We start from the raw sequence: 25,686 nt of genomic DNA on the forward strand, positions 1-25,686 counted from the left end.
ATCTTTCTGCCCCCAATCCCTCCGGAAACCAATCTCCAAGTCGGGTGCAAACCCTCGACTGTCCAGCTCTTTGGGACCGCCTCTTGACATGAAAGGCATTATATAAGTGCAATCTGTTGTTGTTGGATAGTAATCAGATGAAGAAATCTTGGATGATTTGTTTGTTTTACAGTAACACACTGTATATTGAGTTTAGATGATAGTATGGACAATGAAATAGATTAGCATACAGGATAAATAGAGATGAAGATCTACATGTAAGAAATTAATAGTAATATTGTCTCTTAGGCCCAATTGAATGTTTAATAATATTAATGCTGCATTGGATGTAGCATTTTATAATGTAGATGCAAAGTCTCAAGGCATTTCACAGGATTTACTGTAAAGTGCTGGGAATGTGTATGTGTAGGCAAATATCTTGAGGTATTACCTGAGAAGAATGGGTGTTTGGTAAAATACAGTCATAAGGAAATCAGCAACAAACAAACCTCTTCTGCATTATTCACCAGATGGCTAGCAAACATCTGTTTATTATTGGCTTGACATTGCAGGTCTCAAATTCACAACCACAAAGCTTGCCGATCTGTCTAACTGAACAATTGTGTGTTTTGAAGTTTTATTTTTTACAGGTGTGGACTTCATTCATGTTTTCTTTTGCAGATTATTTTGAAACTTAAATCTGGAGAACCAGTAGAGGAGATAACAGGACTGCTGCCCCAATTTTGAATGAACTGTAAGCAACATTGCTAATCCTAGCAAACACTAAGTAATTCATCCTTACATCGGATATAGTATCTTTTGTGTCAGGAGGATACAATACAATGCATTACAAATTTATATTTATATAGCGTCTTTCATGTCCGGAGGACATTCCAAGGTGCTTGACAGTCTTGGCTTGGCATCCGAGCTGAAGGTGGAAGTTGAAGGATGTGGGGAAAAATGACCGAAGGCATGGTTGAAAAGGAGGGTCTAAACACAGACCTTGAAATAGGTGAAGTAGGGGATGAATCAGATGGACTCCAGGAAAGAGTTCTAAATAGAGGAGGCAGATAGGCTGAAAGCCCAATGGTGGGGCGAGTAGATGGAGGATGAAGCAGGTTAATGCTCGCTGAGGATATCTCAAGGAGATTCACAGGATATGTTGCAAAGTTTCGTGACTGTATATTCTAGGCGAATGTAGCAATCAATTTACATGGAGTCCTGTAGCTCAGTGGTTAGAGCACTCGCTTTGCAAGCGAGAGACCTGAGTTCAATTCCAGGCAGGGCGAAACCTTGGTCAAGTTTCCTTACTCCACACGCCTAATAATAATCCCTCCAAAAGCAAAAACAATAATAAATTGGTCAATTTCAATCTACGACTGTTTGTGGGACATTGCTGTGCGCAATTGGCTGCTGCGTTCGCCCACAAATATACAGTCAATTCACTTTACAGTGTGTTCTGTGAAGCGCTTTGGGACGTCCTCCTGACATGAAAAGCGCTACATCAAATGCAAGGATTATTATTATTATTATTATTATACAGCAATACCCCTTAAACAACCACTAAGTGAATGACCAATTCTTAGTTGGGGGTCTATTGGCCAGGAGAAACTCACTTCTCTTGTTGAATAGTGCCATGGGATCTTTAACGTCCATTTAAACAGGCAGACAAGACTTTAGTTTAATGTCTCATTCGAAGAACGGCACCTCCTGCAAAGCAGCACACTCCAAACACTGCCACTGGAGTGTCATAAAATGATAATAATAATAAAATCCTTATATTTGCTATAGTGCCTTTCACAACAGGAGGACGTCTGAAGAAGCTTCACAGGATATACTGTACAGTGGAGTGACTGTACATCTTGTGGGCACATATTCTAGACTATATGAGTTCAAGGTACAGGTGTGAGGTTTGAAACCTACAAATTTCTAACTGAGAGGCAAGAGTGCTAACAACTGAACAGTGGAGTTTTTATTGTGTCGGTGCTCCATTCAATAATTTGAGCACAACTTGATACTTGTCTGTATATCTATTTGAAGGGGCTTTACCTTACCTGTGTTCGAGAATGAACTACACTCAGCATCTGCCTAGTTTATTTCCCTTTGCTGCATGCAGAAGTCTCTTTCTGAACTGTATACATGTGACTGTACTTATATATGGGGCTTTGAATAGCTATAATAATAGCATTCAGCATCTGAAGGAAATTTATCAGTTTTCGCCAGAGCAGATATTTCTTTTTCGTTCAACTGAACAACGTCCTGTGAAACATTTTTGCTTTAGGTGTCAGTTTGGCTCATTTGGTAGCATTCTCATGTCTGGGTCAAAAGGTTGTGTTCAAGTCCCATGAGCTCACAGTCCAGGTTGGCACTCTATTATAGCACTCCTCCCTCTATCGTTGTGCAATCCTGTTGTGGATAAAACATCAAAAATCAAGGTCCTTTAAAGATGCCATGACACTATTTGAAGAGCTTGCCTTGGCTATCAATGCTCCAGGTGAATTGCTTGTTCATCTCATAGTTGTTGGTGGAACATGTTTGTTGCAGTTGCCTGCAATGTACAGTCATTGCAATGGATAGTAATTACCTTTGAAGTACTTTGAGAATTTGCAATATAATAATGCGTTGTTAATAAAATTGATAATAAAAACATCACTTTTTTTTCAAGAAACTTGTGAGGCATTTGGCAGTTTGCCCTTTGGCTCCCTGTCAGTTTTGTTTCTGACAAAACAATACACTTGTTCTCATGCGTGAGAATTACAAAATTGCGTGCGTACACACGAGGTTACCAAGGATTCAATATCACGCACACAGTGGGTCAATCAGATCCTTGTAACACAACTAGGAACAGGGACAAGGCACAAGAATGCAATTTCACAATTCTAGTATTTTATGATTGATTATACCGTATTGCACTGAAAATAGAGCAAGTTCCCACCCCCCCCACCATTACATTTCACTAAGCTTATATTTGGGACTAACCAAAACCTGCAGGATGTGTGGGCATATCAAGCCCTTAATAACCTCACGTGCATGAATGCAATTTTACATTCCCGTACTTGCGTGCAACTGGATTGTTTTGCCAGTAGCAAAAGGTAGGTGTTAACAGAGAGAGAGTCATAGAGAACCAGAGAGAAAAAGAGAGTCAAAGATTCGGGCAAAGATTTAGAAAGTTGTGGAGAGGGGGAAAGTAGACTTAGAGCGAAAGAAAGGAAAATAAAGATGTGAGAAAGGGTTAGAGAGAAAGAAAGTCAGGGAAAGAGAAGGGCTGGCAAAGTGTGATTTCTTGAGAACTTTGGAGAATACTCCAAATTGTCAGTGTTTTTTAAATATGGAAAACCTGTTATTGCTGTTGTTAGGGTTATTATAATGTGCTGTAATATTGTTCTAAAATTATATAAAGTATGTGTTGATTATCTGCACTATAATTACCACATTACATATCTTAGTTAATATCCTCTACTGTAACTATAACAATTGGAGATGGGATTTGCCTTTTAATTAAAATTGCCTCATATTCAGAACAATATGGCAAATGGACTTGTTTACATCTAATTGCATTAAACATAAAAATAATAATAATCATAATCCTTGCATTTTCATGTCTTCTAGACGTCTCAAAGCACTTCACAGAATATAAAGTGAATTGATTGTATATTTTTGGGCAAAAAGCGGGAGCCAATTACGCACAGTAGTGTCCCACAAACAGTCAGGAATTGAAGTGACCAATTTATTATTGGGTTTTTTTCTTGAGGGATTATTATTAGGCGTGTAGAGTAAGGAAACCTGCCAAAGGTTTTGCCCTGCCGGGAATTGAACCCAGGTCTCTCGCTTGCGAAGCAAGTGCTCTGAACACTGAACTACAGTACTGCAACTATGTGCAATATAGATACAGTACGGTGGTGAAAACCCAGAATCAGTTGCTCCAGTAAACATGCACAAAACAGGAGAAAACAGAACAAAGTTCAAAAAGTCAATGTTAATGGGGAAATTGTGAAGCTTCCCAGAGGCATTCCCATTATAACCAGATCTTTACTTTTGATAATTATATAGCAATGTGCTGGCTTGATTCTATTGAAGTTTATGAGCCATCCAAGCTGCCAAAAGAGAACCTGAACTGCCAATTTATATAAATTCACTTTGAATATGGAATCCACAGACATGTCTTGAAGCTTTATGTCACTTTTCGTGACAATACTTCACACAGATTTACTACCTGTGTGTTTACCCACACAGTCTGATGCTGACATTCTTCTGGTGTTAGTTTTAGGACTATTGTTTTAAACTATCCCGGAAAGTTGCTAAAAATGGTTTCCAAATTAAGCAACTTAATTTGGAAACCATTTTTTTCCCTTTTTCTTTTCAAGAATTAATTGTGTCGGACTGGCACTGTTGGATGCACACTTGCCTCTGAGGTGGAATTTTTATGTAATTAAAATGCGAAGCATAGACAACGTCCATAATTGTATTTATTCATTGCTACATTGCAATGAAGCTTAAACAACCATTCATTTCACAAAGCGAAATTCAGAAAACAGTTGCATGAATTTGTATTAAAATAGGCAAATTTCATGTATAAATTATTTGCATAAAAAGTTGTACAATAATATTTGCTACAAACGTCTGCTCACATCGTTGGATAGCATTGTCTTTTCTATATTATTTATAATAAAATAATTACGGTAATTTTTTTGTATTAACAAATTATATGAAACTGCAAAAAGGTAAGTTTGAATGCAAAATCTGCAATAGTATTTTATTTAATCCTACATCCCATGATTCCATAATAAAATACAATACATGTTACCAGTGTATAAAGTCGTTTAAGTATTGTTGCAATTAACATGAGTTTTATGTTCATGCCACAAAGCATAATAAATCAAATCACAAATGCCAAGGTTGATGATTATAATACCAACACAAGAATATCATAATTGTATCCTTTGATAAGCATCTGCCACTAACCAGGCAGTTTCCTCACCTTCAAAGCCCTCCATGGCCTTGCTCCTTCTACCTCTGCGACTTTCTAACCCCCTACCATCCTGCCCGATACCTCCGCTCAGCGGGCTCCGGCCTGCTTCACGTCCCCTGCCTCGCCCGCCTTGCCATTCTGTCCCTATCCTCTGGAACTCCATCCCACAGTCCCTCCACTTCGCCCCCTCCCTTGCCACCTTCAAGACCCATCTCAAGACCCTCATCTTCAACCGTGCTTTCAATCTCCCTGCTTACCCCCCCACTGCCCTCCACCCTCCCCAATCCCGCCCCCAGCTCAGGTCCAAAACATTGTCTGTCCAGCGCCTTGGGTCATCCTCCCGAAATGAAAGGCACTTTACAAATGGAATTTCATTGTTGTTATTGTTGTTTCCTATACTACAAGACAGCTGACCTTTGGGTTATTAGGTCACTTGCTGCATGTTGCATACAAGCACGCTATAAGCAGGAATCACCATTAGCGTCCACTCCTGCATGATACACATGGGCAGCTTTGCGCTTATAATAATAATAATAATTGCATTTGATATAGCCCCATAGCACATAGTTGAGACATCTCAAAGTGTTTCACATATATATTGTGGATTGACTGTGTAATTTGTGGGCAAAATATGGCAGCCAATTGCGCACAGCAGTGTCACACAAACAAGTCATGGTTTGAGTGACAATTTTTTTTGTTAAAACAACAATTTACACTATTGATATTTATATTGTGACTAACAATCTCATTGACAAAACTAATCTTAGAACTATCTCTAACAGAGTGACAACATTGTTCCACAACATTGTTGTATCTCTGTGAAATAATTGTTTCTCACAGAAAAGATAATAGTAATGATAATAATCCTTGCATTTGATATAACTCTTTTCATGTCTTCTAAACATCTCAAAGCGCCACAGAATATACTGTAAAGTGAATTGACTGTATATTTGTGGGCAAAACACGGCAGCCAATTGCACACAGCAGTGTCTCACAAACAGTTGTGGATTGAGTGACCAAATTATTATTATTATTTTTTTTCTTGAGGGATTATTATCAGGCATGTGGAGTAAGGAAACTTGCGCGGCTAGTGCTCTAACTGAGCTACAGGACTCCCGAGTTTAAAGATAGAGTTTAATTGCAACTTCTGGTTAGATTGGAAATCAAACCAGTGACCTTCTGATTTCTGTGATGTGCTTACTGATTAAGGCATCAGAGGAATGTCCCAGTTTTATTTTAAAAAATATACAGTTTTAAATGAAAGGAATACAAACTCCTGTTTTAAATTATCTGGATGGCATTATTAGTGACACATCTTGGTATAAGTAGTAATCTGCAAGTATGGCTAAAGTGATATATCAGGTCCCACTATATGCGTGGAGACACAATAATCTTGTAAGATTTGGGTTTCATTGTGAGTCCATAATTTGGAGTCAGATCAAGTTTCTGGTCAGGCAGGTTCTCAATCTTCAGCTGGTGCAACAAACTAGTTAAAAAGATAAACATCTCTAAGCGTGCAATGTTCTCACCAAGACATCTCCTCATACCCATCCCAAACATCATGACTTTCTCAGTCACATCCTTATTGAGCCCTCCTCTTTCATCCAGAAACCTTTGAGGAATGAATGATCCTGCATCCTGCCACAGTGTCCTAAAAAAGACAAAGAGCTTCACTATCAAAATGCAATGAGTTATAAGAGAGAAAGAAATAATCAGGATCCCGCTCAATATTTATTGATCCATGTTTGAAAATGTGCCTTAGTGGTGTTAGATGAGAACGAGATTGGGTTTGTCTGTAATGGTGTCCATGGCTAAATAACCTGCCAACATTCAATAATAATATACTAATCAATAATAATCCTTGCATTTGGTATCGCAAGATCTTAGAACCATAGAAATGCATAGCACAGAAGAAGGGCATTTGATCCATTGTCTCTGTGCCTGCTCATTCAAGAGCAATCCTTTCAGTCCCACTTACCTACCCTTTCCCCATTACCCTGTAGCTGACTCTTTTTAAGGTATTTAGCTAGTTCCCTCTTGAAGGCCAATATGGATTCTGCCTCAACCATTGCTCCTGGTAGGCCATTCCATATCCTAACTGATCTTGCGTGAAAATACTCTTAAGCTCCCATTTGCCCATTTACTATGTTAAATTGGGATGTCCTCCTGACGTGAAAGGTGCTTTACAAATGTAATTTTGTTGTTGTTAAATTGATGCCCTCAAATTACTGACTCATCGACCAGTGGAAATACTTTCTCTCTATTTATTCTATCAAAACTCCTCATAATTTTAAAGATCTCTATCAGGTCTTTCAGCTCAACTATCTTTGTTCTAGCACAAAAAAGCCTTGTTCCTCCAGTATCCATCTCAAAGCCCTTCACAGGGTATACTGTAAAGTGGTGTGGCTGTTTGTTTTGTGGGCAAACTCAATATTTAGATTGATACATGAGGAATAGTTACTTTAGAAGGTACCAGAGGGTCAGAATCTGTGGAACTGTACCTCATCGAGAGTCAGCAACTTCAGGAAAGGAGAAAAGTAACGCAAGACTTGCCTCCCTTTCCTCCCAAAACAAGTAAACTACATGATGAATAGCAATCTTCAACTTGGAGAATTGCCAACAGAAAATGTCATTATAATACCAATAACAATGTTAGTGCCAAAAGTCTAAGTTGTAAGATAACCTCAACAATTTATCATTTGTTTTACCAATTTTCCGCCAGTTGTACAGAAAGTATAATGATATAATTCCATTGCAGTTATTATATCATACTCTTCTTGTTTGTTTTGCGTTTTGTTACTGTTCTTTCAAATTGCAATAGTTGTCTAGCATATTGATAAAATCATAGAAATTTACAGCACAGAAGGAGACCGTTCAGCCCATCGAGTCTGCACTGGCTCTCAGAGCAAGATGTTCATTCAATCACTCTGCTCTGCCTTATCCCCATAACCCTTTAAGTCTCTTTCTATATCTGTCAGCTACCCTCCTGAAACTCAAAATGGGCTCTGCCTTTACCACCTTACTCAACAGGACATTCCACATCCCCAAATCTCTGAGTGAAACAAATTCTCCTAAACTCTCCTTTTGCTCTTCTCTTGACTATTTTATAGCTATGGCCCTTTAGTCACTGTCTTTCCAATTAGCGGAGTTATGCAATTGTATATTCTCCATAACATTTCATGCAAAGAAGTTTTATATGTAATTATGTNAAAAACAGAATAACAATAACTTGCCAATAAAAAGACAGAGTTTGTTTTTAATCTCTCATAATACACAAAATACTCACTCATCATGATTAACCTGATATTGGTTTATGAAGACACAAGTATCCTTGGGGATAAAATAGCCATTAAGCGTTGTGCTGGCTGTTGTGCTGTAAGATAAATCAATACAATTATATTGCATGTATTTTCCAGAACAACTGAAAAGAGATTAACCATAAGACTATTGTCCCCTAAGTGCTAACTGGAGCACAACATCATAAATCTGGCATGTATTATACTTTTTTAAAATTTGTCCCATACTTTCATTGCCTAAAAGGATGTGGACAAAAAATGGCTACAGAAGTTAAATGACTTAAACTTGATGAAATTTCCTCATTGTGCTTCTTTCTTCAGGGGAAGTACATTGCCCTTATGGTCAGAGATATCACGGGTAGCGCAACTTAGATTGCCAACTCAATTACTCTGTTTTGAACTGTTATTCTGCTCATAGCAGAATACATCTTGTTTCCAGAGATATAATCACAGAATCTTTACACCGCAAAAGGATCACATTGAGGGTTCAGTTGCCAAGTAACATGACAGTGAAGTTCTAGTGGTTTATCATATCAACTACATCTTTCCACTGAATTACTGCATTGCAATCTCATTGCCAGTCATGTGTGCATTTCTCACTTATCTAACTCCAAACATAAAAATAAAGGAGGATCCTATTAAATAACAAAGGGGGCTGAGTTAACCCTTCCTTGAAACTTACCAATGAGGAATTGTGAATGGCATATAAGTCGTGTGTCTGAACACTTCATTGATGAAGGCTTCAGTGAAAGGCAACAATGTTCTGTCCTCAAACCTCGGCAATCTACTTTGTCCAACTTTTTCATCTGCAAATATATATTTACTTATATCCTGACTTACAAATGAATGTGCATACAAAATTCAGACTGTAACATTTCAAGCTGCAATTTTCTACATGATCCCAGAAACAATAAAAATAAACAAAAGGAGAGAAAATGTGGCAATTTGTAAGAGATCCAAAATAATTATCATATTGAATCTTTTAAAAATGGTAACATTTCAATCAGTAATTATTGACTGGCTTCAGATCTGAATACCCTCACGATTGTGACACAATAATTTGTTCCATAGAAGCTTTTGAAATTGACTGATTGCCATCTTGGATCAGCGTGTCGTGAGAGTGGATTGACTGTATATTTTGTGGGCGAAATGACAACCCCTGTATGCTATTCCTCTAACATGCAGCATAGAGAACAGGTTATTTTTGTTACAGTATTGCTGTAGGTTTGTGTGCTCGCCGCATTTTTGGCAAGAAAAGAAAATAGATTAACAATGCCGGCTGATGACATTGTACATGATGTTTAATTATGAAAATTATTGCAATTTTGATCAGCTAATAGCCTATATATTAGTGTTTTAGATGTATTGCTACAACATTAATTGTCAGCAACTAGGAGTTTGAGCTCACAATCTAGTTTAGCAACCCAGGAGCTGGGTAGCGCTGAAATGTCAAAGGTGCTATCCCTCGGTTGAGATGTTGATTTGGAGTCCTTCTACCTGTTCAGATGGGTGTTAAAGATACCATGGCATGACTCAAAAAGAGTTTCCTTAATAATAATAATAATCCTTGCATTTGTTATAGCGCTTTTCACGTCGGGAGGATGTCCCAAAGCGCTTCACAGAACACACTGTAAAGTGAATTGACTGTATATTTGTGGGCGAACGCGGCAGCCAATTGCACACAGCAATGTCCCACAAACAGTCGTAGATTGAAAATGACCAATTTATTATTGTTTTTGGTTTTGGAGGGATTATTATTAGGCTCTGTGTGGAGTAAGGAAACTTGCCCAAGGTTTCGCCCCTACCTGGAATTGAACTCAGGTCTCTCGCTTGCAAAGCGAGTGCTCTAACCACTGAGCTACAGGACTCCACTTGGTGTCCTGATCAACAATATTCCAGATAAAACTGGTCATTCACTTCATGGCTGGTTAAGGTACATTGCTGCGTGCCAATTGGCTGTCACATTCGCCTACAAAATACACAGCTACAATACAGTAAAATCCTGTGAAGCCCCTTAATATGCTTCAACTATGTGATAAGGCACTGTATCAAATGCAAGGATTATTATAACTAAGATCATATGTGCATAGGCATTCCAGAACTAAAACACTACAATCTATCTAATTTTCTTCAACCACACATTTTTTACTAAACCTCACTGTATAACTAATAAACTTAGTTTTATTATTTCTTGAAGACATTTTGCTATACTGCAAGGTTCCATACTCTACACTTTTGTGTGTGTTTGTGTTTCTGACAGTGAGCGATTATTTGATAAACTGTCACTATGCGTGTCAAATTTGCCTACAAACACGCAATCACTACATGTAACAGTAAGAATCCCATGAAGCACTTTGAAATGTTTCAACAGCATGATAGTGCACTATATCAAATGCAAGGATGGTGATTATTATTATAAATTCTGGTTACCTTTATGCACTGGTCCCAATTCTAACAGCAAGTTAAAAGCTATGCGCAATTGGCTGCTACATTTCGCCCACATAATATACAGCCAATTCACTTTCCAATATATTCTGTGAACCACTTTGAGATGTCTCAAGGGCATGATAAGGTACTATATCAAATGTAAGGCATATTATTATTGAATAAACTCAGAATGTCTAGATATCTTATGTTGGGCATGGTCTAAATATTTTATGTGTGTTAGGTACAGGAAATTTTTATTCTGTCATCTGGATTGGATTTGAATGCTGGCCCCAAATTTACAGCATCCAATCCCCCTGCAGTTCCACAGAATCATTTTCTGTCTCACTCTGTTATTGTCTTTACCTATTTCTTGTTGGATTCTTGTTTGGAATTCAGGATACTGTATAAGGTAAAGCAAGCACCACTGCAAACCAGTTATGATTGTATCAAAGCCTGCAAATGAAAGAAAGATAAATTAATATCATAGAATATGTGTGTATTAAATGACATTTTGTTTCAAAAACAATTACGTCTCCTTGAAAACACCCACTTTTGTCTGCCCTTGGTGTAAATCAGAATCAGAATTGAATAGTCATTATTATTATTATGATACATTGTGAGGTGCACAAAACTTGAATTCTGGGAAGGAGGCTTTTATGTTTAGGAACAATGTAATCTGAAGAATAGTTTGCTGCAAGGTTAGCCAATGGGATTGAAAAGGTAAACCCAAATCAATACTTCAGGATGCAGTGGAACAAGTGGACATTGGTTTAGAGTTGTAATGGGTAATTTTAGGTCAGTTACCAGGACGATTTCTTTACTCAGAGGGCAATTAGTGACTGGAACAAGTTGTCAGGAAGGCAGTTGAGGTCAGGACACTGGACTCATTTATAAAGCAGGTTGGTGCTGTGATGGGGGGATAAGGTAGGTATACTGGAAGGATAAGGTCGGATCATGGGTTGTCTTTATCCAAACCAATCTTGTGATCTTTCAATGTATGTAAAAGAATGAGAATTGTAGGAATTTGCCACCTCTGATGCTATACTGATAAAATCATATCTCTTGTCTTATGAAGAATAAGAGTGGAGAACATTTACCTTACACTGCAGCATGAAAAGGCATCATATGCTTTATAAGTCTGTTTTGTCTTAAAATATAAGGTTATGCAGAATAGTGAATTATTCTTAAATTCAGTCTTAATTTGAAAGCCAAGGTCATGGATTTCTTGCTATGATTGTGCTGAATTTGCTGCTGGGATTATGTGGAGCAGGGTACAAATACTATAAGAAAAGACAATAGACGATAACAACAAAAAACATAAACCATTGCAACAGTGCTTTCACTTGATCTTTGTTTTGTTTGATTCAGTGCTATCAAATTGTAATAATAATAATCCTTGCATTTGATATAGCACTTTTTATGTCATCTAGACATCTCAAAGCGCTTCACAGAATATATTGTAAAGTGAATTGGCTGTATGTTTGTGGGCAACCAATTGCGCACAGCAGTGTTCTTCATTAGTTTAACTTCCCTTATTTAAGGGGAAGTGTAATGTCAATACAAGCAATGCTAACTGCAAACATAAATTGTGTTTAGTTACTTCCCTCCCTTCCAATCTGACCCCTGTTATAAACATAATGCTCTGGGTCTATCAGCTCAGACCCCTAAGTTAAAACAATTTTTTTTTTAAAAATGACTGAAATGCGAGTTGTCAGATCACCTCTGATGCAATATACAGTAAGTGACATCAGGGGCAACCTGATGACCTTGAAGGTTGCCTTTTATTATTGTGAGAAGTCAATTAATCAGTGCTGTAATTCAGGTGTACTGCACTTCCTGTATAGCGCCACAGTACATCGGTCCTCTCAGCAGACCTTGGTATTCCAGTGAGGCCACCTGGTATTTTTGTTAAAATCTATGTTGACCAGTGGTGGCCATCTATGGGCCGTGGGCCAGAAGTGCCCTGCGGGGCGGTCAAGAAGCAGCCCCCAAACATTCGCACAAGTCTAGGTAAGACCATGTTCAATCAGTTGGGTTTTAATTTTCTTGATTTATGGCAAACATCAAAACAAAATTCAATCAAGAAAATGTATTTTGTTGGCCGACCGAAAAGGTTATTTAGCAAATTTAGTGAGTAGAGATTAATAACAAGGAAAAAGTTAATAAAAACACTCTTCCCGAGCCAGCAACCAGAACTACATTATTGGTTGGATTTAAATGTTGCTGTTGAAGAGGTTGGGCTAGTGATATAAGTACTTAATTATTGCTCAAAATGCGAAAACATGTCCTAGCTAGTACTGAGACTTTGGCTTGTGTTACCAAGATCAATGTTAAGGAACAAATCAGTGGCAAAACCTATTCATCTGAACAGCAATTGGCTGGAGGGAGATGGCTGGATCTCTTATCTTAGCTGCTTTCAGACTTGAGGAAATATGAATACCTTCCCTCAGAAAAGACTTCCAAAAAGCATTTGGCAAAGGATCACATAAGAGACTTTCTTGCAAGCTGATATCACTCAGTATGAAGGGGAAAGACTTAAACATCCATTTGAAATTGAATGAAGGGAGGTGGCAGAAGGTAGTTGTTACAGGAGGTAGTTAAAATGTGGGAGGTATTAAATGCCTCAGGGGTTTATATTGGGATCTCTCCTATTTGTGATATACGTAAAAACAAACTGGATTCACAGATTCAGTGTAAGGTAGTTACATTAACAGATGACACAAGTCAGGGTGAACTGTGGAATCGGAGGAGGCAGCTAAGATCTGACAAAGAGAGCTGACAGGATGTGCACGGACAGATGAGTTCAATACAGGCTACTGCATATACAAAGTAAAATTAGGAGGTACACATGCTCCATGGATAGGATGGAATGAGCCAAGAGAGGAGGCTGAAAGAGACTCAACTGAAAGAGGATCTACTGTTAGTAGATTCATCAATCACCATGTCAAAACAGTGTGAGGCAGCAATAAACAAGGCAAACAAATGAGGACTCTTTAGTCTTGAAATGAGGCAACTCAGTGGAGACCTTATGAAGGTAAATAACATTATAAAAGAGATTGTAAGTAAACCTACGAATACCAGGATGCACCAAGGCAGTAGAACAAGAGGACTCAGGTTGAGGGTTGCAAAGATCAATTTCAGGATAGGCACCAGGAAGGATTTCTTTCCCCAGAGGATAATTAATAGGTGGAATAGGTTGTGAGGAAGGCTGGTTGAAGCCGGAACACTGGAATCATTTAATAAACAGGCTGTGATGTGATGGGAAAATGTAGGGTGAGTGTTCTGTAAGGATGAGATCAATTGGGTGAAGCGCCTTCTTCATCCAAACCAATCTTGTGATCTTATACATGAGACAATACATTTTGGAAGGACAAGCATAAATAAGATTTGGAGGAAAGAGGAACAATTGTTCAACAGGAGGTTATGGGAGGATTTCATCAATGAGAAGCATTGGTCTTTCTTGTTGCATTTAATGCCATCATGATATGGCGACAAGTAGAACTATCAGAAAGCTAATATTGCTTATTGCAAGAGTCCCCCACATTAATCATGAAGTACATGGGTGAAATGGGCTGTATTATGTGCCGATCATGGAAAATTGTTATTTGTTAACAATATGATTTTCTGTTCTGAACAAGTAATTCAAAGATCTAGTTCTACACTAACTGCCTTTGATACTCCATATTGTTTTTGTTCCAATAGTGATAAAAAGTGATCAGTAAAATCAATCTCCGAATTAATTTAATAAAAGATCCACAAATCGTGCCATGTTACTTTGATAGTACCTTGAGGTGTCCTCCTGCTGTGAACGGTGTTATATAAATGTAAAATGAGGTGTATCAGTCAGGCTCAGTTGGTAAGACCCATATCTGGACATGGAACCATAGGGTGATATTGCAATGTAATGCTGGGGGAGTGCTGCATTATTGGATGTGCAGTCCTTTGGATGAGACATTAAATTGAGGACCCATCTGCCAGTCCAGGTGAACGTTAAAGATCCCATGTCGTTATTCAAAAAGACAATAGAGTTACTCATGGTGTCCTGGCCAACAAATAAAATTGAATAAAATTTGGCATTCATTCCGTGACCTTTTGTGGGACATTTTGTTGCACAAGTTGGCGATTTCATTCGCTCGTAAAATGCACATAATCACAACACTTTATTGTATAGTCTGTGAAACACTTCGAGCCATCTCTACGAATTGATAAGGCACTATATAAAATGCAAGAATTATTATTATGAATTGTATTGCATAAATTGTATTGTGTTGTGATTAAAAATGAAGCTATATCACTATCCTACTTCTGAGAATCTCTTTATTTGACTACATTTATTTGGCCAGAAATGGCACTGATTCAATTTCCAGTTTCAATTATGATTAAGTTAAAAGCTGAAAACAAAACATCTGCAAATAATTTTAAATTTAGTGAAACAAAAGAGGTATTCATGGAACAGTAATGTATGCCAAAGATAAATTGCTGACTGAATTTTTAACTCTTTGAAACTAAAAAGATAAACCATTTAAACCTAGACAGAAAGGGGTGTAATTTGCAAGATTTGCAAAATATATTTGCAATTACTGAATCCTTCAGGTATCTGGATGTCTGAAAATGTTTCTTTGGAACCTCAGAAGCCGATCTTAATTCTGACACTTGGAAAGCCAGATTTTAGCCAGTGCGGCTTAAGGCACCCAACAGTAGATCAGAGTCAGAACAGAGTTCTGGAGGATTAGCCTCAGACACATTGCTGAGCCAGCAGGATCTGCCATTCACCAATCCTTTTGTGAATATAGCTCACAAATCTACTGGATCCTTCGGATGAGCCGTTACGTCTGTCTACCTGTTCAGGTGGATATTAAAGATCCTATGTCACAATTCAAAAGAGAATGGAGTTTCTCCCAGCATCCTGGTCATCAAACCCCAAAACAAAAATGGTCATTCACTTCATGGCTGTTTATCAGACACGGGTATGTGCAAATTGGCTGCCACGTACAAAGTACACGGTCGCTACACTGTTAAATCCTGTCAAGTACTTTGAGACGGCCTCCCAACATGAACGACTCAAAATTAAATGCAAGATCAAAATCTATGAAGGCGTCACTGAACCCATGGATGAGCGTCATTGATACTAAGCGCAGAAGGAACATCAGCTGCCAAGCGTCATCTCATCAAAAAATTTAAATCAAGGAAGCATAGTAGTTTACAATCATTACTTAAACTCAAACATTGTTGGAATGAAATTACTATCAGTTATCCTTTTTTTTGTTGAAGCGCTGATGTCAGCTACATTTCATGTTTGTAAATGTTTTCTGGCAGTAGCTCTCACATGGACAGCAGCAGCCAGAACACTCCCTGCAGTTTAATACTCACTCACTGAAAGACTGAGGATTGCAACATTTGGTCAGTCACTGGAGTTTGCTGAGGTAGCTGATTTTAGCTCATTGGCATTGGGAAATCTGTTCTTGCTTCCTGACCACATTCAAGATTTAGAGCAATGAGAGCAGAGATTTCTTCACTAGAAAATGGCCTAAAATATAATAATAATCCTTGCTTTTAATATAGCACTTTTCATGTCAAAATGTGACCAGTTTTATGCAATGCACTTATGTCCATGAGAATTTAATTTGAGTTTGCCTTATTGAGATGCAAAACCTACAAATTGGAGAATCGTATTAGGTTTAAACCAATGTCTGAGAAGTAGAAGTAGTGTTAAAAACAGATTCTACTGCATTTTAAGCATTTTATCTTGTAATCCTAGCTGTCGATTTTGAAATTGAAACATTGTTTATATCCACATGATTTAACTTGAAATAGAAAATAGTGCGTTAAATAAATTTTGTCAGAATATATCGGTCTTGGAAATCTGTCCATTCCAAACTCTTATTGTAAATATCATGAGCATTACTTTCAAGTCCTCAATTAATATTTATTGCCCCGCTTCCCCCAATATGATTCATGTGCAGATCTGTGATACGTATCCCAGACTGAGGCAAGTGAGTTTGAGTTTGAGTCAAATTTATGAATCAAACTTCCATTTTTAGTAATAAACAGTCTCTTACCATTTCAGCAACTTGTTTGATTGATGTGAAATATTTTACAAATTACATTCAGCCTTCTTACAAGTAGCTATCAATAGTCACACAATAATCATCACATACTGCAATTTTCCCCCATGATCATGAAGTGCTAAGACATTATTTGGGTTTGTGCAAAACTCATTGATAGTAGTAGAAGTTCAGGAAAGAACGTTCTTTTGTGCTTATTCAGTTTTTATAAAAATTTCTGCTTCATGTATTATAAAGTAAACTACCATGAACCTGCCTCACCAATATAGGTGTCATTTTCTGGTTTGGGTCCCAATGTAACTGACCCTTAAACTTTGCCTGTTTCAATATATTGAACTTACCTGCTCCAAATATGTCAGTCACGGTGGAAACAATTTGTTCATCAGTTAACACAGCGTTATTCCACCCCACCTTTCTATTTTGACACAGTGCAATGAGAGTATCAGTGATATCTCGCACACAATTCTATAAAATAGAAAGCATATTGATTATGTTGAAGCCTAGCATAAAAGTGCTGTTTTGAGGAATTTGTTTTCCGGAAATTTACTTGTTTTCAAATATAATTGTTATCATTATGAGTTGAGACCTGCAGCACACAGTCCACTCTTTTCCTTAGTGTATTGACTGACATGGAATTTCAATGTTGTCAAATCAAAGGATTCATTACCAAATGTTAAATCCCAACAGTTTAAAAACATAATGCATGGTAAAAAAAAGAACTGCAGACATACTGAAAAGTGTACAGGTAATTCCTTTTGTAATATTTAGATTTACAGACTTGCCTTTAAATATCCTCAAACACTCCATTAGGAACATCATAAGACACAAATTAAAAGTTCAGAATCCATCCATTCTTTTGAAATGGAATTAGATGATATGGAATTAAAAGAAATGCAGTGCCCCAAATATTAAAGGCAAGAAAAATGAGCAAGAAGAATGGGATTACGTTCGATGGAAGAAACACCATGGGGAAACACATGCGGAAAAAACAGTACAGATTTGATGGGCCAAGTATGGACTATTCTGTCCTGTAGCATTCTATAATTCTGTAAGAAGAGCTATGTACAAGTTATAAAATGATACATTTTACATAGTTTATCTTATCTATAAATTCATATATAGATGCAGTGTTAAAGTCCAATAACATCAAATAAATTTGTATCAGGTCGTGCATTAAAGACATATATCCCCTAAACTGGACAAATGTTAAACAACACAGATGGTTTTCAGTTTTTAACTGTTTGCGTTACTTTAATATGCTTTACTTACCTTATCAAATGTGGTGTAATGTTCCTGTATTGATTTAATCATAAAATTGTTCAACCTGTTAACAAACTTGATCATGGATTTAAGAGACGGGCTTGGCAGGTAACGGAAAAATGGGAACACGTCTGCAACATTTCCAGAAGCAAATGTTCTCATAACCTCATGATTGGTGTGGACAATATTGAGAAATTCTTTATCATTGTGTTCGTACCGCTTGCCAAAACAAAGAGCACAGATGACATTTGCTACAGTGCTAGTTATAGGTTCAACAGGATCAAAAGCGCCTTCCTTTTCAGCTTTGTTCAACAACACTTTGACTAATTCTGTAGCCTCAGCACACACATGTTCTTCGAGAAGACAGGAGCATGTTGAGCTTTGGGCCTCTGTTAATGAAAAAGCCCTCAAAGCATTCTTAGCAATCTTCTTATGTAGTTTCCAACTCTCCCCGTATTTTTCACTAAATGTCATTGTTTTCCCATTGCCTATCAATGAAAAGGTGTAGAAATCTGGTCTACCAGCAAAGCTGTTTCCTTGTTTGATCAGTGCTTGTTTAATCGTCTCCATACCACTTACTACCACCACTGGGACCATGCCTAGTTTTATGCAAAGCACATCGCCATATTCTTCACGCATTTTTGTGAGTGTTAAGTAAGGGTATTCTCCTAACTGTAACAAATTTCCAACAATAGGCCATGATCGAGGGCCTGGAAGAGAAACAGCAACATTTACAGCATTCCTTCTACCTCTGATGATGGTAAGGGTAACTACAAATACAATAAAGGTAATTGCGACTTCATAAATTGAAACAACCGGTAGCTCCCAAACAATTTTCATTGCTGTCATTTTCACTGTCCAAATGTATCCAGCGCTTGCACCCTGTAGATTAAAAATGGAAACACATCATCAATAACAAGGAACAGAGAAAACTGTTTAAAAAGTGTCTTTGGAAGCCATGTGCTCTATCATCTAGTAGTTTATTTTCATCTCTTTCATTTTTCATGTATGATTCTTTTTGTTTTCCTATTACTGATGTCTACATTTTTTAGGTATTGTTCTATCATTCATCTTGAATATGGGAATTATATTCACCTGTGTCCAGTGTGTCCAAACCTCCTTGTGCCAACAAATCTCTTGCCATGTCATGTAAGATCGTTGCCTATCTTGAATGCCATGCTGAGAGATAAGCAGCTGGTACTGAAGCTCCACGACTCCAATTGGCAGAACCATCTCTCAATGCATTGGGGTTTCTATCGTTTCTATCTGGGTTGTGGGCAGGAAGGTGGTGGGCAATTCTCTGTGGCACTTTCAGTAATCCTATACCTGAACAAGGCATGTCCACTGTACTCCTCTGTACTCTTACCTGATAACCAATCAGCTAGCTCACTCGCAAAACTTAGAGGACCAGATCAGATCTCTGGGGTCTGCAAAGCGAAGGCTTATCAGGTAGTGTGGACTTAGGTGGAGAAACAGCAGGAAGAGTTACAGTTATCCACAAGGTTGGCTACGTGATTTTAGCTGGTTGAAATCCAGCGATATTGAAATGCACGCTCTAGGTTGCACAAGTCATGGTTTTCCATGTGTGTCAGATATCAAGTGACTAAATGAAATATGCTTTGCAAATCTCCCTTTTTAGTTCATAGTACCACAACCTTCTTCCCCTCCTTCCTCTCCTCCCCCGGCTTTAATCATCTATGAATTTAACTAAATACCCTTGTTTTAACCACATGAAGCATATACTGTTTTTCAGGCTTGTGAACTGATGGAGCTTCTTTGTTTCTAATGTCAATGTTTCAGAGCACAAATGACATATATTGGATGTTGGATAGCCTCATATTTGTTGTGGTTAAGAAAATAAGGTGTCATTTAATATGCTTGTTATCTACTGGTTATCCTTTATTTGAACTCCTGTTGGTCTCCTCCCTTCTTGGCTACCCTCTTGCTGTCATAGTATTGGAACAATTTCTGGCACCGTGTTTTGCATTTCTTACCATATATTTTTCTAATCTCACCTATTTCTCCTAGGTGAGACTAGATAAATATGGTATTGGACTTAGGCAGGGGGGCAAAATGTCTAAGTTGTCTCATGACAATAATTAGGAGGCACAGTAAACTGAAGAGGGATATAGAAGACTACAGGTGGCTACAGTTACATTAGCAAAGTGGGCATATGGGTGGCAAATGAAAATCAAAGCAGAAAAATGTGGAGTCACACATTTTGTGTGGAAAAATAAGTAAGGTGTCATACATTAAATCAAGGTGGACCAAACTTTTGGCTGCTGCGGGCTGCATGCCCTATTTGAGAAATATCTGTGGGATGCATAAGCATTATTTCTATGTTTCCCTTCCAGAAACATAACATAACATTCATGGGTTACGGAGGAAGCAGGTAGGTTAGATGAAATGGAGGGGTGGGTGAGGGGGGAGAGGGCCGGAAGCCGGAAGCGGCCCATGGGCCGCCAGTTGGACCACCCTGGAAATGGTGACATAGCTTATCCGTTATCTCCTGTTTGTGGGATATAAACAATTACAATGCTGGACAAAACACAAAATACTGCAGATGCTGCAAATATGAAACAAAAACAGAGTGAGCTGGAAAAACTCGGCAGGTCAGGCAGCATCTATGGAGAAAGGAAAGTGAGTCAACGTTTCGGGTCCACGACCCTTTGTCAGAACTGGGGAATTTTGGGAGGGAGAGATTTTTAAGGACAAGTTGAGAGGGGAGGCAGGACAAGGAAGACAAAGAAGGCAAAAAAGAAAACAAAGGAGAGACTGTGTTAGTTGATTGGTTGAAGAGATGATAGTGGCATAAAACAAAAGAAGGGATGTAAAACAAAAGGGGAGTGGGGGTTGAAACAAAACTGGGGAGAAGAAGTGTTAATAGTGCAAATTCGGCACTATTTTCAGCACCGAATAAAGCTGGTAAATGCCAGTACCGGCACTGTAATTATACCGAGCCAGAAATTCCAGTTTGCCCAACCAGATGTTCCCCCACATTGATCTGACCACCAGGGTTTTAGTGTGCAAGAAATGAGCAAAGGAATGGGATTAGAGTGGAGAGCTGCAGTGGAAGACTTAGCACAAGCACAGACACAATGGACTGAATGGCCTTCTTCTGTACTGTAAATTTTTTATTGCTCTGTGATCATTTTATGTCATTAATTCCATTGTATCACATTCGTCTCTTTCACAGTCTCAGATTAATTTGTCAACATGGCATGACAACACGTTATCAAAGTTCCAAATATTACAAAAGTTCTTTCTATTGTATATTTTAAACTTTATTCTGTACCTTAATTACGTTGTAAATGATAAGACTGCCAGATTACAATCAAATGTATACTTATGTATTGCTTACACTGAGTTAAATTATCAAACCAATTCTGACCTGGGGTGCCAGTAATTTGAAACCATTACAATCACATGGATAATGTAATGGAAGTCGAGTGGCTCTGGGCCAAATCTCTTTAAGCTTCGTTGAAATCAACCCAACTGGAATTATGCAACAACATCACACGCAAAGTTAAGAGAGCAACTTGAAAATAACAACTGTTGTTCTCAAACTCTGGGATCCTAAATCAGTTCCTGATCTGAATAAGAATCACGAGGTTGTTAAAATTGTTTGTAATTAATATTTTAAATAAGACAAAGAGTTGACCTAAATACCATTTCCACCATATTTTGCCTTTATTTCATGAATATTATATAAAGGAATATTATTATTTTAGAAATGAATGTTGCAAAAGACAAGACATGGTGGAACAGATACTCCAATCTGTTTCCAATTTTTTTGGGGGAAAGAAAAATCTAATTAGATTATGTTCTGTTGTAACTAAGCATGCCAATAAAATCCACAATCTTGACAAACCAAAAAGGGTTTGAATAATTAATAAGCAGTCAATCCACTTTATAGTATATCCTGTGAAACGCTTTGAGACGTCCCGAGGATGTGATAAGGCGCTTTATCATATGCAAGGATTATTATGTGAGGATCGACTTCAAGATCCTCACTTTTGTGTTCAAATCCGTTCACTCTCTGGCACCTCCCTACCTCTCCGACCATTTCACTCCACCCTCCGCTCGACTGCCACCAGCCTCCTGCTCATCCCTCGCACACTTCGCCCCACCATAGAAGTTTGTGCTTTCAGCCACTACGCCCCAAAACTCTGGAAGACTATCCCTCAATCCCTCTGCTTTGCCTCCGCTCTCCCCTCTTTCAAGTCCCGCCTGAAAACTTTCCTCTTCAATCGTGCTTACCACCGCCTGCCCACTCCCCCTGGCTCAGAGTCAGGGTCCGCCACTGTTAAGCGCTCTGAGACGCTATCTTGCATGGAGGGCGCTATATAAGTGCAACTTATTATTATTATTATAAATTGTAATGCAGTATTCGAGGGCTAATAAGAATTCTTGATTATATTTAAACTGTACTCAAATAAGGGGCTAAAATTCCACCTAGGTCAATATCTATTCAGTTAACCTAACATTTCAACCTTTGCAGCAGTTGTAGAATTCAGTTTAAACTTTGAAGAACTTAAAAGAACTTACAAAAAGCAACAACTGTATTTAGGAAATCATTCTGTGAAGAACCTTGAGACATCTCGACAATGTGATAAGGCACTATGTCAAATGCAATGATCATTATTATTTTATTTAAGAATCAGACAACTTCTGGATGTGCTGAAACGTTACATTAATAGAGTAAGTGTAGACCCAGGTGGCGTTTCTCACCACCGTTTGAAAACATGAAATATTGTGCATAAAACTACAGCAGCGTGACTTTATTTAAACTCTTCTCTGTACAACACTGCAACACGTTTCAATAATATTCTCTATACAACCCCACCCACCCTCCCAAAAAACTAAAGGTGGAGATCAAGTATAATAGCCAATGTAAATTAAACTACGAAGGAAACATAATAATAATAATAATAATAATCCTTGCAAATGCGCCAACAACATTGCGCAATTTGAAATAAGCATTTCCACTTAAATCTGCAGAAACACGCCTGGTTTACAAATTAAATGGGATAAAATCTCCAAAGATGAATTTGCACTATGGATTGCATGGTTTTTTTTAAAAAGAAGGGCCAATATAAAAGAAGCAAGTAAATGTTTTTTTTTAGATATATACTGTATTTTCCTTCCGATCTCTGAAAAGGAAAAGTACTTACTCTGGGGCTGTGTGTGTGGAATTGCTGTGCCAGGAATCTGGTGAGTTCCTTTCTGCAGCTGCTGCTCAGCAACTTTTGGAGTTTCTCTGTCTTATCCTCCTCCTGTACAGTGACGCTGACGCTGGAAGGGAATGTAAGCCAACCCCAAATCCCTCTGGATCCAAACCCCAGTGCAAAACCACTGCACAAACCCTGCAGAATAAGCAAATGCTGCGACTGATGGGATTGTGTTACATGCCACCACCTAAGCTTCGTTCTGAAGACTTGCATCCAGAAACGTAATTCAAAATAACTTTTCGAAATGATTGCAGATCGATGTCCTGGTGGAACTGTATTCTCGCAGATTCAATAAATAGCAATAAATAGCAATAGGTGGCAGGTTAAAGGGATAATTTAGAATAAGATGATCAGATACTTCAAAAGATAGCCTGGGTCAGATGCTGTCCATGTTACATTACTTACCAATCCAGCAAGTACTTTCTATTCATAAAAATGCCTCTGGTTATTTGATCAAGAATAAGGTTCGTTACTGGGCTGCAGACTTGCCTTTTTGCACTCCTTACCATGAACTAGGAATGGTGACCAAGTGATAAGAGAAGATACAATTTGGAAGGAGAAGGGAAGGTGAACCTATCCAAGAGTTCTTTCCCTGACATTGAGATAAGGTAACTAATAACAGCTGCTGGATGGCGTTACTTGAAGTCCAGGTTTGTGAACACATAATAATAATCCTTGCATTTGATATAGTGCTTTTCACGTCTTCTAGACGTCTCAAAGCGCTTCACAGAATATACTGTAAAGAATTGACTGTATATTTGTGGGTGAAACACGGCAGCCAAGTTGTGCACAGCAGCATCCCACAAACAGTTGTGGATTGAAGCGACCAATTTATTATTGTTTTTTTTTTCTTGAGGGATTATTATCAGGCGTGTGGAGTAAGGAAACTTGCCCAAGGTTTGCCCTGCCGGGAATCAAACTCAGGTCTCTCGCTTGAGAGGCGAGTGCTCTAACCACTGAGCTGCAGGACATGTTTGTATATCAAACTCTGGGGTCCCCAAGCCTTGGCTCTTGCCAACCTGTGCCTAATATTCTCTTGAATTGGGTAAGCAAAATGTATCTATTCAGGGAGAGTGTGCATTCCATTCCTGACACAGGGCAATGTCCACATGTAAGTAGAATACAAATCTGGTTTGGATACTTTTAAACATGGTGATGGATTTCCACATGTGCCAGACACCCGACAGACCATAAAAACAAGAATGGTTAGCGAAAACTGAATCACATGATTATTTACTTTCCACACTGACCGCAATGACTGCAGCAAGAGGCTTTTGGGCATGACCATTTGGAAAATATTAGGTGGAGGATGTTAACCCACAATAGTCATTGAGTGAGATATCACCAGCCAGGGAATGTCTTGTTATATCAGTGGTGGCCAACTTTTTGGTCGGCCAACAAAATAAATGTTCTTGATTGAATATTTCTTGATTTATGCCTTAATCAAGAAATTAAATCAAGAAAAATCTGTAAATGCATTGATTAATTGAACATGGACTTACCTGGACTAGCGCGAATGTCAGGGGGTATGCTTCTTACAGCCACCTCCAGCCCACGAGCTAAATGTTGGCCACTACCATTATATGCTAATTATCATATCATATACTACATATTTCATCCCATGGTGAGCTCACATGAGGGGAATGAAAGTCTTTGACATGAATGAGAAATCAAGATTCTTGGAGGCAGCTTGAGAAATAGAAATATGAGGGTTCCATTTGCGCTCAGATTTGAAAAAACTCATTTCTAATTGTAATAATCCTGCATTTTGTTCTACCACCTTTCACATCAGAAGGTGACTGTGTATTTAGTAGGTGGACTTAATAGCCAATTTGTTCACAGCATTGTCCTACAAACAGCCATGAAGTGAATGACCAATTTGACCTGGGGGATTATTGGCCAGGATACTGGGAGAAATTCCCTTGTCTTTAGAAATAATGCCATCTTCATGAGCAAGAACCAAGAGCAGAGAACTCAAAGGAAATAAGTAATAGCTGCTGACTGAACCTTTGAGAAAATTAAAACTGTATATCTTTGACTAATTGAAACTAATCAACATTTTTAGTGTTCCATTGAAGAAGAACAACAAGATTACATTTGTATAGCGCCTTTCACGTCGGGAGAACATCCCAAGGCGCTGGACAGTGTACAGCATTTCAGATCCGAGCTGGGGACAGGGAGGGAGAAAGGAGGGGAGGGGAAGGGGGGTGGCCGATGGCATGGTCAATGAGGAGGGTTTTGAGGCAGGACTTAAAGGAGGCTAAGGAGTGGGTGAAGCAGCATGATTGGGGATGGAATTCCAGAGGTTGGGAGCAGAGTGGCTGAAGACTCTCCAGCCAATGGTGGGGCGGGTGGGTCAGGGGACGTGGAGCAGGCCAGAGCCGGCTGAGCGGAGGGAACGGGCAGGTTGGTAGGGGGTTAGGAGGTTGCAGAGGTAGGGTGGGGTGAGGCCATGGAGG

The 25,686-nt window shown here is 38.5% G+C and overlaps 1 protein-coding gene across 2 annotated transcripts; it reads right to left on the reverse strand.

Moving 5' to 3' along the window:
* Positions 1–2,296: 2,296 nt before the first annotated feature.
* On the reverse strand, positions 2,297–23,411 carry LOC103182368 (cytochrome P450 1A1). 2 transcript variants are annotated; one of them, XM_007899368.2, is made up of 8 exons: positions 23,171–23,411; positions 18,006–18,878; positions 17,078–17,201; positions 11,035–11,124; positions 8,927–9,050; positions 8,235–8,321; positions 6,478–6,599; positions 2,297–2,385 (listed from the first exon to the last, which is right to left on the reverse strand). In XM_007899368.2, the coding sequence occupies exons 2-8, from the start codon at positions 18,843–18,845 to the stop codon at positions 2,330–2,332; spliced, it is 1,443 nt and encodes a 480-aa protein (XP_007897559.1). In that variant the 5' UTR covers positions 18,846–18,878; positions 23,171–23,411; the 3' UTR covers positions 2,297–2,329. The 2 variants fall into 2 exon arrangements, with proteins under 2 accessions (XP_007897559.1, XP_007897557.1); XM_007899366.2 differs by lacking the exon at positions 2,297–2,385 and having other exon boundaries at positions 6,014–6,599.
* Positions 23,412–25,686: the final 2,275 nt, after the last annotated feature.

This window comes from Callorhinchus milii, unplaced genomic scaffold, assembly GCF_018977255.1.
Source record: "Callorhinchus milii isolate IMCB2004 unplaced genomic scaffold, IMCB_Cmil_1.0 Scaffold1, whole genome shotgun sequence".
Taxonomy (NCBI): domain Eukaryota; kingdom Metazoa; phylum Chordata; class Chondrichthyes; order Chimaeriformes; family Callorhinchidae; genus Callorhinchus; species Callorhinchus milii.